Genomic DNA, 19,033 nt, shown 5'->3' with positions numbered 1-19,033 from the left:
ACAGCCCAGGATCCGGCCTCCCCCCCCCCCCCCCGGGACAGGCAGAGGCCGGGAGGGCCCAGGACAGCAAGGATGCTCCTGCCCCGAGCTGAGCAGATCAGCGGCCCCGCCCCGGAGCCTCCAGGCCCTGCAGACGGAGAGCTCTGTAGTTACTGCGGGGGCTGAATCCAGGGCTCCAGAGCTGGCCGCTGCCACTGGGGTTGTTCCTCCTGGGGCCTCACGGGGTAAACAACCCCCACTGAGCCCTGCACCAGGCAGGGGGCAGAGCAGCTCCCCCAAGTGCTAACACCTGAAAATCAGCACAACAGGCCCCTCCCCCAGAAGACCGACTAGACCGACAAATTCCAGGGGAAGTCAAGGGACTTAAAGTATACAGAAACAGAAGATACTGCCCCGCGGTGTTTTTTTGTTGTTGTGGTTGTTGTTTTGTTTTCTTTTTTTTTCTTTCTTTCTTTTTTTTTTTTTTTTGCTTTTTGATTTGTTTCCTTCCCCCACCCTTTTTTCCTTTCTTTTTCTTTCTCTTCTTTTTTTTCTTTTTTTCTTCCTTTTTTCTTTTTTTTCTCTTTTCTTTTTTTCTCTCTTTTTCTCTTTTTCCCAATACAACTTGCTTCTGGCCACTCTGCACTGAGCAAAATGACTAGAAGGAAAACCTCACCTCAAAAGAAAGAATCAGAAACAGTCCTCTCTCCCACAGAGTTACAAAATCTGGATTACAATTCAATGTCAGAAAGCCAATTCAGAAGCACTATTATACAGCTACTGGTGGCTCTAGAAAAAAGCATAAAGGACTCAAGAGACTTCATGACTGCAGAATTTAGAGCTAATCAGGCAGAAATTAAAAATCAATTGAATGAGGGATCCCTGGGTGGCGCAGCAGTTTAGTACCTGCCTTTGGCCCAGGGTGCGATCCTGGAGACCTGGGACCGAGTCCCACGTCGGGCTCCCGGTGCATGGAGCTTGCTTCTCCCTCTGCCTGTGTCTCTGCCCCTCCCTCCCTCCCTCTCTCTCTCTCTCTCTCTCTCTCTCTCTCTCTCTCTGTGTGACTATCATAAATAAATAAAAATTAAAAAAAAAATCAATTGAATGAGATGCAATCCAAACTAGAAGTCCTTAACGACAGGGTTAACGAGGTGGAAGAACGAGTGAGTGACATAGAAGACAAGTTGATGCCAAAGAGGGAAACTGAGGAAAAAAGAGACAAACAATTAAAAGACCATGAAGATAGATTAAGGGAAATAAACGACAGCCTGAGGAAGAAAAACCTACATTTAATTGGGGTTCCGGAGGGCACCAAAAGGGACAGAGGGCCAGAATATGTATTTGAACAAATCCTAGCTGAAAACTTTCCTAATCTGGGAAGGGAAACAGGCATTCAGATCCAGGAAATAGAGAGATCCCCCCCTAAAATCAATAAAAACCGTTCCACACCTCGACATTTAATAGTTAAGCTTGCAAATTCCAAAGATAAAGAGAAGATCCTTAAAGCAGCAAGAGACAATAAATCCCTGACTTTTATGGGGAGGAGTAGTTTGGCTAGTTTCCAAGATCTATAAAGAACTTATTAAACTCAACACCAAAGAAAACAATCCAATCATGAAATGGGCAAAAGACATGAAGAGAAATCTCACAGAGGAAGACATAGACATGGCCAACATGCACATGAGAAAATGCTCTGCATCACTTGCCATCAGGGAAATACAAATCAAAACCACAATGAGATACCACCTCACACCAGTGAGAATGGGGAAAATTAACAAGGCAGGAAACCACAAATGTTGGAGAGGATGCGGAGAAAAGGGAACCCTCTTACACTGTTGGTGGGAATGTGAACTGGTGCAGCCACTCTGGAAAACTGTGTGGAGGTTCCTCAAAGAGTTAAAACTAGACCTGCCCTATGACCCAGCAATTGCACTGTTGGGGATTTACCCCAAAGATACAGATGCAGTGAAATGCCGGGACACCTGCACCCCGATGTTTCTAGCAGCAATGGCCACAATAGCCAAACTGTGGAAGGAGCCTCGGTGTCCATTGAAAGATTAATGGATAAGGAAGATGTGGTTTATGTATACAATGGAATATTACTCAGCCATTAGAAACGACAAATACCCACCATTTGCTTCAACGTGGATGGACCTGGAGGGTATTATGCTGAGTGAAATAAGTCAATCGGAGAAGGACAAACATTGTATGTTCTCATTCATTTGGGGAATATAAATAATAGTGAAAGGGAATATAAGGGAAGGGAGAAGAAATGTGTGGGAAATATCAGAAAGGGAGACAGAACATAAAGACTCCTAACTCTGGGAAACGAACTAGGGGTGGTAGAAGGGGAGGAGGGCGGGGGTGTGAGTGAATGGGTGACGGGCACTGGGGGTTATTCTGTATGTTGGTAAATTGAACACCAATAAAAAATAAATTAAAATAAAAATCCTACATATGAATAAAACCATATGGCATTTGTCATTCTCTGACTTACTTTGCTTAACATAATACACTCTTGTTCCACCCACATCATTGCAAATCACAAAATTTCATTCTTTTTCATGGCTAATATCCCATTGTGTGTGTGTGTGTGTGTGTGTGTGTGTATACATACACCCCATCTTCTTTATCCATTCATCAATGGACATTTGGGCTATTGATAATGCTGCTATAAACACTGGAGGGCATGTACCCCTTTCAATCTGTAGTGTATCCTTTGGGTAAATACCTAATAGTGCAATTGCTGGATTGTAGGGTAGTTCTACTCTTAACGTTCTGAAGAATCTCCAGTGTTTTCTAGAGCAGCTGCACCAGTTTGCATTCCTACCAACAGTGCAAGAGGGTTCACCAAATCCTTGCCAACATCTGTTGTTTCTTGTGCTGTTCATTTTAGCCATTCTGACAGCTGTGAGGTGGTATCTCATTGTGGTTTTGATTTGTATTCCCCTATGATGAATGATGTTGAGCATCTTTTTATGTGTCTGTTAGACACTGAGATGTCTTTTTTGGAAAAATGTCTATTCATGTCTTCTGCCCATTTCTTAACAGGATTATTTGGTTTCTGGGTGTTGAGTCTGATAAGTTCTTTATAGATTTTGCATACTAAACCCTTTATCAGAGATGTTGTTTGCAAATATCTTCTCCCATTCTTTTTAGTTTTGTTATTTTATCCATATATATATATATTTTTAACATTTATATTTATTCATGAGAGAGACAGACTGAGAGAGAGGGGCAGAGACATAGGCCGAGGGAGAAACAGGCTCCTCGGAAGAAGCCGGATGCGAGACTCAATCCTGGATCCCGCATCATGACCTGAGCAGAAGGCAAGTGCCCAACCGCTGAGCCACCCAGGCATCCCCTTATTTGTTTTAAAATAAATTTGAAATAAGTATTGCAAAATGGCTTTCAGGAGCTGGATGGTAGGTACATGGTTGTTCACTTTATATTTTTCTCTAAGTTTAAAATATGAATTAAAAAAATATATTTCACGGGACACCTGGGTGGCTCAGTGTCAAGTTGAGCGTCTGCCTTCGGCTCAGGGCATGATCCTAGTCCCAGGATCGAGTTCCACACCATGCTCCCTGCATGGAGCTTGCTTCTCCCTCTGCCTGTGTCTCTGCCTCTATGTGTCTCTCATGAATTAAAAAAAAAAAAAAATATATATATATATATATACACACACATATATATATTTCATAACCTTAATGGAGCATTATTAAGACACAAAAACCTCAATACATATCTATATGAAATAAAATGAAAAATTAATATGAAAATAATAAACAAAAAAAACAAGATATGAGAATTCCATGTATGTTCCTAAATAACTTTTGGGTCAAAGAAGAAAATCTAAACTTTAAAAATATATTTTCAGAAGAAATTCATAACCTTAAATGCAAGAAAGAACACGAATAAATTAACCAAGCTATAAAAATCAATATGCTAAAAAAAGAGTACAGATCTACAAGAAGTGTGAAAATATTTTTTTTAATTTTTTGGTTTTTTTTTTTAGATTTTTCTTAATTTAAAAAAAAAAAAAAACCAGAAAAAAGGAGCTGATAAATACAAGAGCTTTTCATAAACCAAACACATAAACAATAAAATAAACCAGTCTCCATCAAGTCTCACTTATTAAGAAGGGAAAAAAAAAAAGTGGTGCCTGGATGAAACAGTTGGTTAAGTGTCTCTGCCTTCAGTTCGGTTCATCCCAGGGTTCTGGGATGAAGTCCATCATGGGCTCAAGGGGGAGTCTGCTTCTCCCTCTTCCTCTGCTTCTCTCCCCACCTGTACACAAGCTCTCTCTCTCAAATGAATAAAATCTTAAAAAAAAAAAGAGAGAGAGAGAAGGGGCAACAATAGATACAGAAAAGAGCAGAAGATATGTTCCTTTGTATAGCCTATGTAAAAAAAAAAAAAAGAGGAAATCTCTGGGAAAAAAGCATCTTCTAAGAAAGCTTATCAAGAAAGATGTAGTAAAGGGGCACCTGGATGGCTCAGTTGGTTTAACATCTGCCTTCGGTTCAGGTCATGATCCCAGGGTCCTGGGATTGAGCCCCATGTCAGGCTCCCGGCTCAATGGGGAGTCTGTTTCTCCCTCTCCCTCTGCCCCTCCCCTGCTTGTCCTCTGTCTCTCTCTCAAATAAATAAATAAAATATTAAAAGAGAAAAATATAGCAAATTATGAATGATGGGGGGAAACTTGAAAAAGTTAAAAGAAAATTGGCAGAAGTAAATTTTCATGTGCTTTCTTTCAAATCTACGCTATGTACCCTTTTCAATCCATTTTATCAAGTCAGTCATCTTAAAAAGCCAGCACATGCTTGAAATAAAAATCTAACAAGGAGATAGCACAAAATTATCATACAGAGCAACATCATTCATTCCCTCTGTCTAAAACGCATTCCCTGCCCCAAATGCTCATATTCATCATTCAGGTGTCAGCTCAAATATAACCTCCTCAGAAATGCCTTACTTTACCGCCCTATTTAGAATATCTCTCAGATCCTGTGACATTTTCTACACTCATCTTATTCACAGCATTTATTACAAATTGAAATTATCTAGAATTAAGCTCCACGGGAGTAGGATATTAATCTTGTTCTCTGGTATAGTGCCAGACCTAGAATTTAGTTGCTCAAAAGTGTGTTGAATAACTAAATATAACTCAGGAATATTTTATGAAATCTAGCACCCTCTTCAATTAACATACTATAATTAAAACAGTAATCTCAACAGAGATCGTATGAATATACTAAAATTGGAAAATAGTTGGCAGATATTTATTGAGTGCCTAATGATGTGCTGGAATGTTTCAGATGCTAGGAAGACAGCAGTTATTAACAAAACCAAAAAATAGGGGCAGCCTCGGTGGCGCAGCAGTTTAGCGCCACCTGCAGCCTAGGGCGTGATCCTGGAGACCCTGGATCGAGTCCCAAGTCAGGCTCCCTGCATGGTGCCTGCTTCTCCCTCTGCCTGTGTCTCTGCGCGCCTCTCTCTCTGAATAAATAAATAAATAAATAATCTTTAAAAAAAAATATCTCTGCTCTCATGGAGCTTACTAATCTCTAGTGATGGATCTCAAAACAACATCACACTCGATAATAAAACATTAGAGGCCAATGTTTGCTATTATTACTAAGTGACACTGTTGTTCTAGAGATTCAATGATCAAGTAAAAGAAATAAAAGATCTATATATGGGGGAAAAAAATCAAGAGTTGCAGATGACACAGCTAGCTACCAAGAAAATATAAAAGAATAAACTATAAAATATGCAGTAAGAGGTTCACATTAAGGTATTTAGTTACAAACCAAATACATAAAAATCAAGTTTTTCCAAAGAGCCACTGAGAAAAAAATAAAGAGGGAGAGCATTACACAGAGGGATCTGGTCATCATCCTTTTTATTTTTTTTTATTTTATTTTTTAGAAGATTTTATTTATTTATTCATGAGAGACACAGAGAGAGAGGCAGAGACACAGGCAGAGGGAGAAGCAGATTCCAGGAGGGAGCCTAACGTGGGACTCGATCCCAGGTCTCCAGCATCACACCCTGGGCCGAAGGCGGCGCTAAACTACCGAGCGACCCAGGTTTCCCAGTCATCATCCTTTTTATTTTTTTAAGATTTTATTTTATTCATGAGAGACACAGAGAGAGGCAGAGACACAGGCAGAGGGAGAAGCAGGCTCCATGCAAGGAGCCCGATGTGGGACTTGATCCCGGAACTCCGAGATCATGCCCTGAGCGAAAGACAGATGCTCAACTGCTGAGCCACCGGGCATCCTCAGTCATCATCTTTTATAAAATTTTATAATACACTTTTCTTCTAAAGATTTTTTTTAAATTCATGACAGACAGAGATAGAGAGAGGCAGTGGCACAGGCAGAGGGAGAAGCAGGCTCCATGCAGGGAGCCCGAGGCGGGACTTGATCCCAGGTCTCCAGGATCACAACCTGGGCTGAAGGCGGCGCTAAACCACTGGGCCATTGGGGCTGCCCTCTTCTAAAGATTTTATTTACTTAGAGAGAGAGAGAATGGGGGGGTGGGTAAAGAGAGAAGCAAATTCCCACCGAGTGGGAAGCCCCATATAGGAATCAATCCCAGGACCCTGGAATCATGACTGGAACCAACGACAGATACTTAACTTGCTAAGCCACTCAGGTGCCCCTTAATTTTATAATAAACTTTGATCATAATTTTTTAAAAAAGATTTTATTCATTTATTCATGAAAGACAGAGAGAGAGGCAGACATAGACAAAGGGAGAAGCAGACTCCCCATAGGGAGCCTGATGGGGGACTTAATCCCAGGACCCCAGGACCACACCCTGAGCCAAAGGCAGACACTCAACCATCCAGCCACCCAGGTGTCCACTTTGATCATAATTTTTATCTTTCCTACACATTTAAAGACTAAAGAGTTGTAAATTTGAAGGAAAAAGAAACTATGAAGAGAGAATTCTTGCTGTGGAAAAGTGGTCTTTGGTTCATCAAACCAGGAAAAAAGAAATAAGCTCAGAATGAATTCCCCTATACCTCTATGTTCCAGTTATGCTGTTCCAAGGTATGGCGACATTGATCCATAGATTCTATGCCAGTCAGATCCTGAAAAGAAGGAAAAACCAAAAAGTTACTTAGGGAGAAACCAACAGTATATATGTAGATATTTCCCTAATACTTATGAATGCTGCTGGGAAACTACATTGAAAAGTATTGAAGATAGGTGTTCAAATATGGCAAAAATGTCACTATTCAGAATTTATCTAGTCAGTTATAGCAGGTATTACTCCTATAGAACAAAAGAATGAGTTTCTTACCATTTAAAACTTCAAGGCTTTCAATTAAGATGACTAGTGATTAAAATCAATTTTCTCCTCTCAAATTTAAGTTTAAAAAAATTAAGTATTTCTTCAACCACTGAGAAAAGGTAATGCCTTTTCCTGAGAAAAGGTAAAGCCTTTCAATAACTTATATCATTTTGCCTACTAGCATATAACCTACCTTATAACATGAACTGTGTAAAACTGAGTCTGTTATTCATAGACTTCCCTATTTTTTTTTAAAGATTTATTTATTTATTATTTATTCATGAGAAACACACAAAGAGAGAGGCAGAGACACAGGCAGAGGGAGAAGCAGGCCCCTCACAGGGAGCCCAAAGCGGGACCCGATCCCACACTCTGGGATCACGCCCCGAGCCGAAGGCAGACACCCAACCGCTGAGTCACCCAGGTGTCCCACTTAGATTTCCCTATGGTATTTTTCCCTTTTCCCTTCTCCTTGGACTGTTCTCAGATTTCACTTTGTTCCTTCTCTGGCTCCTCGTCTTCCACCCCTCTACATGGAATGTCCTTTCATCTCTCTATACCTCCCCCTCCCTGGAAATCTCATTTAAAGATTGTTTGTATGTATATACGTATGTACTGAGAGGGAAGCAGGGAATCTGAAGCAGACTCTACTAAGCGTGGAGCCGGACATGGGGCTCAATCTCATGACCCTGAAATCATGACCTGAACCAAAACCAAGAGTCAGACACTAAACCAACTAAGCCACTCAGGTGCCTCCTCAACCCCCACACCCACAATCTCATTTAATCCTTAGTCTTTAACTGCCCTTTCTACTCAGATGACTCTTAATTTAATCCCTGGGCCTGCCATCTCTTCTGAAGTTTATAATAACCAGAAATTTGCACAAAGCTAAATCCTAGACTTCTTTTGAGGTCTAATACAAAAGCCAAATCCATCCATCCATCCTTTCATATAACAAATGTCTATTGTTATTGTCTATTCTATATACTGCCTACTATGCCCAAAAGATACATACAGAGATGAATAGGATAAAGTCTCTGTTCTAAAGAAATTCCTCTTAACAACCAGCAAGCAGCAGGAGAAAGAGACTGATCTCAACCTCACAATATTGTGGTAACATGCACTTCTGAATCAGGAGCCTGAGGTTCCGCCTTATTCCTGTACCCTATAACCATGGACTAGACACACTTTAACCCCTTAGGATTTAATTCTAAAATATTTTAGTAGGACACCTGGGTGGTTCAGTAGTTAAGCATCTGCCTTTGGCTCAGGTCTTGATCCTGGGGTCCTGGAATTAAGTCCTGCATCGGGCTCTCCATAGAGAGCCTGCTTCTCCCTCTACCTATGTCTCTGCCTGTCTCTTATGAATAAGTCTTTAAAAATAATAATAATAATAATGATAATAGGGACGCCTGGGTGGCTCAGCGGATGAGTGTGTCTGCCTTCGGCTCAGGATATGATCCGGGATTAGGATCCAGTCCCGTGTCGGGCTTCCTGCAGGGATCCTGCTTCTCCCTCTGCCTGTGTCTCTACCTCTCTCTCTGTGTCTCTCATGAATAAATAAATACTTAAATAGAATAAATAATAAAAGATTTAGCTTCCTTTATGTGCACCATGAGGGACTTAGTTTTTGGACTGATTGTCCTTTCCAGACCTTAAAAAAACAAAAAACCTGAAGTTTGTATTATTTAGGTATGCAATTGTTTATTTTTTTAAAAACCCAACTAATATGTAAATTTTGATAGGAAAAAGTGTTTTTATGTTTAAAATACTGAACAAATTTCTTTTTTTTTTTTAAGATTTGTTTATTTATTCATTCAGAGAGAGAGAAATAGGCAGAGACACAGGCAGAGGGAGAAGCGGGATCCATGCAGGAAGCCCGATGCGGGACTCGATCCGGGGTCTCCAGGACCACGCCCTGGGCTGCAGGCGGCGCTAAACCGCTGTGCCACGGGGGCTGCCCAGAATACTGTACAAAATTCAAAACTGAAATTGGAAAGCTCTTTTAATTACTCTAGATCTCTATTAATTAGACCCATTGGCTTTGGGGCAGCTGAGTGGCTCAGCTGGTTAAGTGTCCAACTTAGGTCATGAGATCAAGCCCCACATCAGGCTCTGTGCTAAGTGTGGAGACAGAATTCTCTATCCCTCTGTCTCTCCCCAGCCCTCTTACAAAAAAAAAAAAAAAAAAAAAAAAAAGGAACCACTGGCTTTCACAGCTCTAACAGTCTGGACTTTAGTTTTGACCATTCCAGGCCTCTTCTCAATTTGGCTACTGCCGACTTTTCTCTTAACTTCCAATTTTCTCACAGCTTTTTGCAGAAGACTGGGACATCCAGGGTTTCCCCTCCTCATATACATTCTCTTTAAGATTTAGACTCTACTGGGCAGCCTGGGTGGCTCAGCAGTTTGGCGCCGCCTTCAGCCCAGGGCGCAATCCTGGGGTCCCGGAAATCCAAAATTGGGCTCCCTGCATGGAGCCTGCTTCTCCCTCTGCCTGTGTCTCTGCCTGTCTCTGTGTCTCTCATGAATAAATCAATATCATCTTAAAAAAAAAAAAAAGAATTAGACTCTACTCAGGTGCCTGGGTGGGTCACTTAAGTGTCTGCCTTGGCTCAGGTCATGATCCCAGGGTCCTGGGGATCAAGCCTCACATCAGGCTACCCGCTCAGCAGGGAGTCTGCTTCTCCCTCTCCCTCCTCCCCTCTGCTCATGCTCTCTCTCAAATAAATAAATAAAATCTTAAAAAAATAAAATAAAAGGTTTAGACTACTTTTACCTTCTCAGGGTGAATGGCCATTCTGCTTTAAATTGTTTTCTATCTCTCTTATGTAACTATTATTTTCTACCTTCTACCATGATTATTATTTTTCTAAAAAGAATTTTATTTTTCTATGAGAAAGAGGGGGAGAGAACAACCAGAGAGAGTGGCAGAAGGGAGGGGGTTGTAGACTCCCTGCTGAGCAGGGAGCCCGATGTGGGGCTCAATCCCAGGACCTGAGCTGAAGGCAGACACTTCACCCACTGAGCCACCCAGGTGCCCCTACCATGATTATTTATACTCATTCTATTACCTTATCAGAGGATACAAGCTCCTTGAGAGCAAGATCTGGGATATATCTATAGCACAGAGTAACTTAAAAAGTTATAGAAAAAGTCCAAATTAAAAAGACCTTTATGTAAGCTTTGGTAATTGTCACTATAAACTGAAATCCTCTAGACATTCTCACCAAGTCTCATTACATACTAATACCTTGGCGCTTAAAATTCCAAATGTTTTGAATAGATGTTAAGCTGGATGTTAAAACACAAATTTGCAGAATCTTCCTGAAGATCAGTAAGTCACAGATGAAGCCCAGGAATCTTTTTTTTTTTCTTTTTTCTTTTTTTTTTTTTTTCCTTTAAGCTCCTCAATGAATCGTAATGTATAGCCAGGCTGGGAAATTCATGGTATTATATAGTTCTACCAGGACAAGAGATTATACTATATGTCATATATATATATATATATATATTTTTTTTTTTTTAGAAAAAGAGAAACATTATAGGAGAGAACAATCAGTAATTGCTCAATATATCTTCAATATACTGAAATACCCTAATTTGCATGCAAAACTCTTTTAAGTAGTGAATCAGGGTAAACTGGAAGTCCAACTGAACAAGCCTGCTTTTGATCACTACTGGTGAGTACTAAAACCATGCACTAGGAATAATGCAATGCTGGACACACCTAGGACAGGACTATTTATTTATCTATCAACAAATGTTCACTGACCCAGTATTCTAGATACCCAGGATACAAATTCAGTTCCTGCACTCAATAAGTTTATATCCTACCAGAGGCAGACTGACCAAAACAAATCACATGCACAGAGCAAATAAATAAACACTCTTTTAGGGTAGGGGATTCCTTTGGATTGAGGAAAAGCCTCTAAAAGGAGCTAACATTTCAGCACAAAGCTGGTGAAAGGTAAGGGTCCATTCATGGAAAAATATGCAGAAAGAGTAGTCTGGGCAGAACAACAAGTGCAAAAACAAGTGCAAATGGATATATGACACTATGACACATTTCAGCAGAAAGCTGGTGAAAGGTAAGGGTCCATTCATGGAAAAATATGCAGAAAGAGTAGTCTGGGCAGGACAACAAGTGCAAAAACAACAAGTGCAAATGGATATATGTATTTGTCAAAGCTCACAGAACTTTATAGCAGAGTGAATCTTAATGCAAGTAAATTTTAAAAAATCATTTAAAAGGTCAGAGGATCCTAAGATGGAATACAGATTACGACAAAATAATCTAATTATATTATAAATACACGGAAACAACCTCAATGAAGGGGGTGCAGCGTAAAGGAACTAATGTAAATACCTTTGGAAATGAATGGAGTCTGTAAGACTACAGGCAAAGGAAACTCCACATAAGAGCTGTTCTCCAGTGGATACAGCTGTTTGCCACTGGGTGTTAATTTTAAAGCCACTAAATCTATAAACATACAGGGGGACACCTGGGTGGCTCAGCAGCTGAGCGTCTGAGCCTCTGCCTCAGAGCGTGATCCTGGGGACCCAGGATGGAGTCCTGCATTCCGCTCCCTGCAGGAAGCTGGCTTCTCCCTTGGCCTGTGTCTTTACTTTCTATCTCTCGTGAATAAATAAATTAATCTAAAAAAAAAACCCACATATACAGGAACTGAACAATTAAGTAAACAGATGGCAGGGAGCCAGTTTTCTCAGTGTTCAAGTGGGAAATTACAGATAACCAAGGGCAGAAGAAGTCTAGAATGATCTATGTGGTAATGGATTAGAGTTGGAGACATCTGAATCAACTCATGTTTAGTTTAATACAGAATGGTTATAGACAGAAGTAGTTAACTTAGTGTATATATATGTACTTGCTCCATCAGCTCAGAGCTCCTAGAAGCACAACACACACACCAGTAACAAGCACAGAGAATGCCCAAATTTCAGTTGCAAAACCATTCTCCAAAAAAAGGAACCAAGTTCCTTGGAGAAATGGGTGATCCTAGGACTAGGGCAGGAAATATACAAGTGAGCCTAGAGAATCTCCTAGTGCCAAAAAGTAAGGAAGTGCCCCAAAGAACCCCACAATGATGGAGGTATATCAAGAAGAGTCAACTCAAAGAGCTGCCAGAGGCCAAATCTGAGTAACAAAATACAAAGCAGACATAGATTATAATCATAAATACAAAATAAACATCCTGAAATCCACATAAATACATAACTGAATAAATAGGGGAGAACAAACATCCTGTGCAAAACCAATCCAAAAGACTGTGTAGATACTATGCCTTCAAGGAAGCAGAACATAACTCTCTACTCCTTAAGTGTGAGCTATGTGCAGTGATTTTCTTCCAGAAAGTACAATACGGGAAAGGAGGGGAAAAGATTAACTTTATAGTTGAGAAACCCTACAACACACAACCAACACTACCACAACCAGGTGATCAAGTCAATGTCAATGGTGATAAATCGTGTTGACATTATGTACCCTTGATAAGATATAATAAAAAAGCACTTTACCTCTGTGGTATTTCTTCCCAAAAATCCATAACTGTCACCCAATCATGAGAAAAACATCAAATTCCAACTAAGGAATATTCCACAAAATACCTGACTAGTACTCCTGAAAACTGCCAAAATCATCAAAAACAAGGAACGTGGGGCAGCCCTGGTGGCTCAGCGGTTTAGCGCCACCTTCAGCCCAGGGTGTGATCCTGGAGACCCAGGTTCGAGTCCCACATCGGGCTCCCTGCATAGAGCCTGCTTCTCCCTCTGCCTGTGTCTCTGCCTCTCTCTCTCTCTCTGTCTCTCATGAATAAATAAAATCTTTAAAAAAACCCCACAAGGAACGGCTGAGAAACTGTGACCGCCAAGAGGAGCCCAAGGAAAGTTGGGTACTAAGGGTAATATGGTATCTGAGATGGGGTCCTAGAACAGGAAAAAAAAATTAGGTAAAAACGAAGGAAATCTGATTAAAGTAGGGACTTGAGTTAATGTATCAATATTGGTTCATTAATTGTAACAAGAGTACCAAATTAATGATGTAACATGTTAATAAGAAACACTGAGTGCAGGGGACATGGGGAGTTATGTACTATTTTCCCAACTTTTCTATAAATCTAATTCTGAAGTAGAAAGTTTACTTGAGCAAGAAAAAACAAAAGTGGGAGAACACTTCTAATGCAGAACAAACTTGGCAAGCTGGCAAATAAGGTCTGAGAAGAAGGCAGGGGAGAACACTCATCTAGAGTGGCATTTCTCAGTTTGACTTGCATACCTGAAGTACCTGAGGGGAATCTACAGAAGTCTAGACCTCTACCACAAGCAATTTAATCAGACTCACTGAATACATAGCCGTGGCACAAATTTTTTCCGAGGGGAGTAGGAATTACCAGGTGATTCTAATGTACAGGGCTGAGAATCAGGAACCAAGAGCTTTAATTCTTTTTTTTTTTTTTTTAAGAGCTTTAATTCTAAGTCCAGCAGGAGTGTCATGATCATACGTAGATTTTTAAAAAGTCATTCCGGCCCGTATGAAGAATTAATTGCAGAGGGCATGAAGGAGAGCAAAAACACTAGCTAAGAGACTATACAGAAGTTCAAGGACAAGAGAATGGTAATTTAGAATAGGATGGTAGCAGTGAAGACGGAAAGAAGAGGACAGATTTGGGGTATATTGTAAAGCTAGAGCCAAAAGGACTGGATGATAAAGATGAGGGGTGGAAGAGAAGTACTAAGATGTACTCAAGCTTAAATGATTGTGTCATTTGCTAAGAATGGGGAAAACTGTTGAAATAATTTTGCCTCTCTTTGTGAGAAAAACTTACTGCTGGTAAAGCAAAGTGGCTTTTTAAAGATTTGTTAATTTTAGAGAGAGAGTGCAAGCGGGGGGAGGGCAGAGGGTGAGAGAGAAGAGAAGAGAAACACTCCCAGCTGAGTGCAGAGCTGGGCACAGGTCTCACTACTCTGAAATCAAGACTGCCACTCAACTGACAGAGCCACTCAGACACTCCTGGTAAAGCAAACAGATTGCCAAAGATGAATGCACTCTATGCTAAATGCATCACATGTTAATGGACTCCCTGATCTCAATGCTGGCCAGTAGGATGGATAGAGATCTATTCAAAAGGTCAAATGCAAAAACATGGTTGAACTCATTTGCCACCCCACTCTCTGAAAACAGCTCCACTCATAGCCCGGATAGAGTTGACTACCTTTTCTCAGTTTTGTATTTTTTCCAAACCTAGTGCAAGTCAGGTAAAGAAAATTTAAATTAAACTAGAGAAAGATGGGGAAGAGGGACATTTCCCTGTGGTCCCAATAGCTATTAATACAGCTGGTTTACATTTTAGTATTTCCTTCCAGTTCACTGCACCTCAAGAAAAGGACTGGGATTTTTTAAAGATTTTATTTATCTATTTACAGAGAGAGAGAGAGAGTGCGCAAGAGCAGGGGGAGGGGCAGAGGGATGGAGGGAGACAGTGAGTAAGCGGACTCCTCCCTGATTAGAGCCAGACACAGGGCTCCATCTCACGAACCTAAGATCATGACCTGAGCCGAAATCAAGAGTCCGCCGCTTAGCCAACTGAGCCACCCAGGCGCCCCTGATTTCAGGTTTTGGTTCAACCTCCATTCCAAACTTTTTTTTTTTTAATTATAGAGGGAACTAGTTAATGGGCTTGCTTCTCTTTGCTAGACTATAGACTATCTTGATAAAAATCCATCCACTTTTGCTTTTTTTTTTTTTAAAGATTTTATTTATTTATTCATGACAGACACAGAGAGGGGGGGGGGTGCAGAGACACAGGCAGAGGGAGAAGCAGGCTCCATGCAGGGAGCCCGACGTGGGACTTGATCCCAGTCTCCAGGATCATGCCCTGGGGTGAAGTCAGCGCTAAACAGCTGATCCACCCGGGCCTCCCCCACTTTTGCTTTTTGATCTTTGTAGGACTCTTTTGGTGTTTTCTTTCCTGGCTTGGAACCAATCCCTCCACTACTCCTTTTCTGTTAATCAGCCCCATTTCCCATATCACTGACAGTCACCAGGTGAGGAGCTCTCTATATTTTCTTCCCTGTGAGACTCCTCTTTCCTAGATGCATACAATTTTGAGCATTCTTAGTTATTATATCAAGTACTCTTATACATTAGTCTTCGTAACCACTTTAATAACTCTATAATATTCCAATTGGCCAAAACAATTTACATACAGATGTTACAACTGCTTCTGATTTTCCACTATTAAAATAGCACTTTGATGAACATTTTTCCTTAAAAAGTTTCTCTGTATTTAGAATTTCACCCTTTAGGAATCAATTAAAATAATGAGCCAAGGAATATACATAATTTTTAAAGTTCTTAATAGATATTGCCAAGATGCACTTTGAAAGGACTATTTCAATTTACTCTAAATAGGGCTTGGTTTCAATGTGAGTCAAAAAACTAAATATGTCTCAAGCCAGTATTCATTCTCATTTCAATGCCAAAGTGAGTTCTGCAATGCCAACCTTGTTCGAACAAAGAATACTACAGTTTTGACTAGAGACGCTGTATTAGCTTTGCTACTGGCACTTATAGAAGACAGGTGAAACAGAGAAGCTGAGGAGATGCTGGTTTAATAACCATAGTCACTGGTTTCCAGCCTCTCCCAAATTAATTTCTTTAGAATTCAAAAGCCTGTAACTCACTTTTAAAGGAGCTTTATTTTTTTTCAAGTATGCTCTATGCCCAGGATGCCTGGGTGGCTCAGTGGTTGGGTGTCTGCCTTTGGCTCAGGGTGTGATTCCGGGGTCCTGGGATCGAGTCCCGCAATGGGCTTCCAGCAGGGAGCCTGCTTCTCCCTCTGCCTGTCTCTCTGCCTCTTTCTCTGCCTCTCATGAATAAATAAAACCTTCAAAAAAAAAATTATGCTCTATGCCCAGTGGAGCTTGAACTCACAACCTTAAGATCAAGAGTTGCATGCTCTATCAACTGAGCTAGCCAAGTGTCCCTCTTTTTCCCCCTGCACTCAAAGGAATTTGCTTTTTAATTTAACACCATATGTTAACTATACTGGAATTTAAAATTTTTAAAAGAGGGCCGTGTGCGTGGCTCAGCAACTGAGCACCTGCCTTTGGCCCAGGGAGTGATCCTGGAGTCCTGGGATGGAGTCCCACATCGGGCTTCTGCATGGAGCCTGCTTCTCCCTCTGCCTCTGCCTCTGCCTCTGCCTCTGCCTGTGCGTGTGCGTGTGCGTGTGCGTGTGCGTGTGCGTGTGCGTGTGTGTGTGTGTGTGTGTCTCATGAATAAATAAAATCTTTTATTTTTTATTTTATTTATTTATGATAGGCACACAGTGAGAGTGAGAGAGAGAGAGAGAGAGAGAGAGAGAGAGGGAGAGAGAGAGGCAGTGACACAGGCAGAGGGAGAAGCAGGCTCCATGCACCGGGAGCCCGATGTGGGATTCGATCGTGGGTCTCCAGGATCGCGCCCTGGGCCAAAGGCAGGCGCTAAACCGCTGCGCCATCCAGGGATCCCTAAATAAAATCTTTTAAAAAATAAGAATAACATAAAATTTTTAAAAGAAAAGTTTCTTTTGTGGAGAGAACCCATTTATTTCTGTATCCCCAAGATGCAGTGAAGTGCTTCAGTAAACAGAAAATGTTTGAATGAATGAATCCTGTTCTTATGCCATAATCGACTTTTATCTCTATAGTTTTTCTGGTTTTTTTTTTTTTTTTTTAAGATTTATCCCATTTAGAGAGAGAGAAAGAGAAAGAAGACAGACTGGAAGGAGGGGCAGAGGGAGAAGTTCAGACTCTTCACTGAGCATGGAGCCCAACTCAAGGTTTGAGATCACGACCCAAGCTGAAACCAAGAGTAGGTTGCTCAACCAACTGAGCCACGCAGGCACCCCTAAAGATTTTATTTATTTTCAAGCAATCTCTATACAATGAGGCGCTTGAATTCACAATTCCCAGATCAAGAGTTGCACGTTCCACTAAGCCAGCAAGGCACCCCATCTCTCTTGTCTTTAAATATTGTTCTTCTCATTACGCCATTTACTCCTACTTTGTGTCAGAATGCTAGCCATCTTTTACTACATTTTCCTCAACAATCCTCTGAGATAGATATTGCCATCATACCCATCATCAGTTGAGAATGCTGAAACTCTAAAAAGAAATTACGTAGAAGTACCCCAAACACCAAGTCAGGTAGCACCACAAGCGCTCAATAAGGGTTAGCTAAATCTGCTGACCTTTATCCCCTAACTGGCTTGCTTTTCAGAACTCTGGTTTACATTCAGATTTACTAACATCTGAGATGACTTGGGATGCCACCAGATAAAATAGGTGCCATGGATATAAAGGTTAATTCTACTGCCTGGATAGTAATTTTGGGACCTCTTTCTCCCTCTAATCTCCCAGGGCCAATGTCTAACATCAACTGCTACTACAAATCCTTTATTGGGCAGGTCCATCCAGGTCCATCTTAACTGAGAAATATCCCTTGCTCCAAGATGATCTTTCCTTCCTTCCTCCTCCTCTCAGAGCTAACTCCCTTTCCATTAATTGCTCTCCTAAGGATTTAGGATAATACTTCATTTAGTTACCACGATTTAGGCAAAACTGTAATTGACTTATAGCATTAATAAGAAGAAGGTAATATGTATCTTTAGGGCCAAAAAAAAAAAAAATACCCTGAACCTCAACCAATCTCTAACTACTAAGATGTATAGGGGAAATTGGAAGAAAGTGTGTGGACTATTCTATATCCTCCTCCTATTTCACCCTTGGTCTAACTATCTCCTCTCCAAAGTTAGAAGACAAGAGGATGGCAACACCACTTGGCAACCCACTTCCATAATACTGTAATCCTTGACCTATCACTTAAGTATGATTCAAGGAAGGTATCACAGAAAATAAATGGCGTAGTATTTTAACTAGATGTCTCATTCAACGATTTGGATAGGGCTTCGGTAACACTCTAGATTACCCGAGCGTAGTCACTCGAGTGCTATCCTGGATAGGGCTTCGGTAACACTCTAGATTACCCGAGTGTAGTCACTCGAGTGCTATCCTAAGAAGTGTTTCTCTTCCTACCTCTCATCTGTTTATATACTAATAGACACTGTAGGAAGTTGATGTGAAATCTCAGTTGAAATTTAAGTACTCTCTAACTTCTGATTGGATTGTTGGCTCTAGGTTGTTGGGGATGGATATTTTAACTTTTCAGTTATTCCTAGAGAGAAACGTGGCAATAACCAGTGATCTTTGCTACACAGATACCTTTGCTACACAGATACCTTTGCTTTATACAGTAAGCAATATGCCCTCTCTGGTAGTGGCAGGAGAAATGGAATCTAAAGTCCCTTCAAGAAGCAATCACACACAGTCTCTGATCTATAACTAAAACTCTTACACTCAGATCTTTATTATTCGTATTTAATTACTAAACTCTCCCAAATTAAATACCAGCAGCTTCCATTTACCAAGCTCCTATTACTATGTAATAGGCACTGTAATAAAGCCCTTATTTTCACCACTGAGAAAGTCAAGGATTAAAGAGGTTAGGTAAGTTGTCTAAGAATACACTTAACTAGGAATAACAAGTGGTATAGCTGAGACTAAAGCTCTATCTTTAAAATCTACTGGGACATAATTTTTTATGTGTAGAAAACCCTAAAGATCTCACCAAAAAAGTCCCAAACAAAAAAATCCTGTTAGAACTATTAAATGGATTCAACAA

The 19,033-nt window shown here is 40.7% G+C and overlaps 1 protein-coding gene across 3 annotated transcripts in view; it reads right to left on the bottom strand.

The window, feature by feature from the left end:
• Window positions 1–19,033, bottom strand: part of FAF2 (Fas associated factor family member 2) — a 67,635-nt gene that overhangs the window by 25,278 nt on the left and 23,324 nt on the right. For all 3 annotated transcript variants that reach the window (XM_055325811.1, XM_055325813.1, XM_055325812.1), the window contains one exon: window positions 7,019–7,087. In XM_055325811.1, coding sequence (XP_055181786.1) covers window positions 7,019–7,087 — 69 coding nt within the window. The remainder of the gene's footprint in view (window positions 1–7,018; window positions 7,088–19,033) is intronic.

The sequence above is a fragment of the Nyctereutes procyonoides genome, unplaced genomic scaffold (assembly GCF_905146905.1).
Source record: "Nyctereutes procyonoides isolate TBG_1078 unplaced genomic scaffold, NYPRO_anot_genome, whole genome shotgun sequence".
Lineage (NCBI taxonomy): Eukaryota > Metazoa > Chordata > Mammalia > Carnivora > Canidae > Nyctereutes > Nyctereutes procyonoides.
The sequence above is the reverse complement of the archived record's forward strand: the minus strand, read 5'-3'. Positions and strand labels throughout refer to the sequence as shown.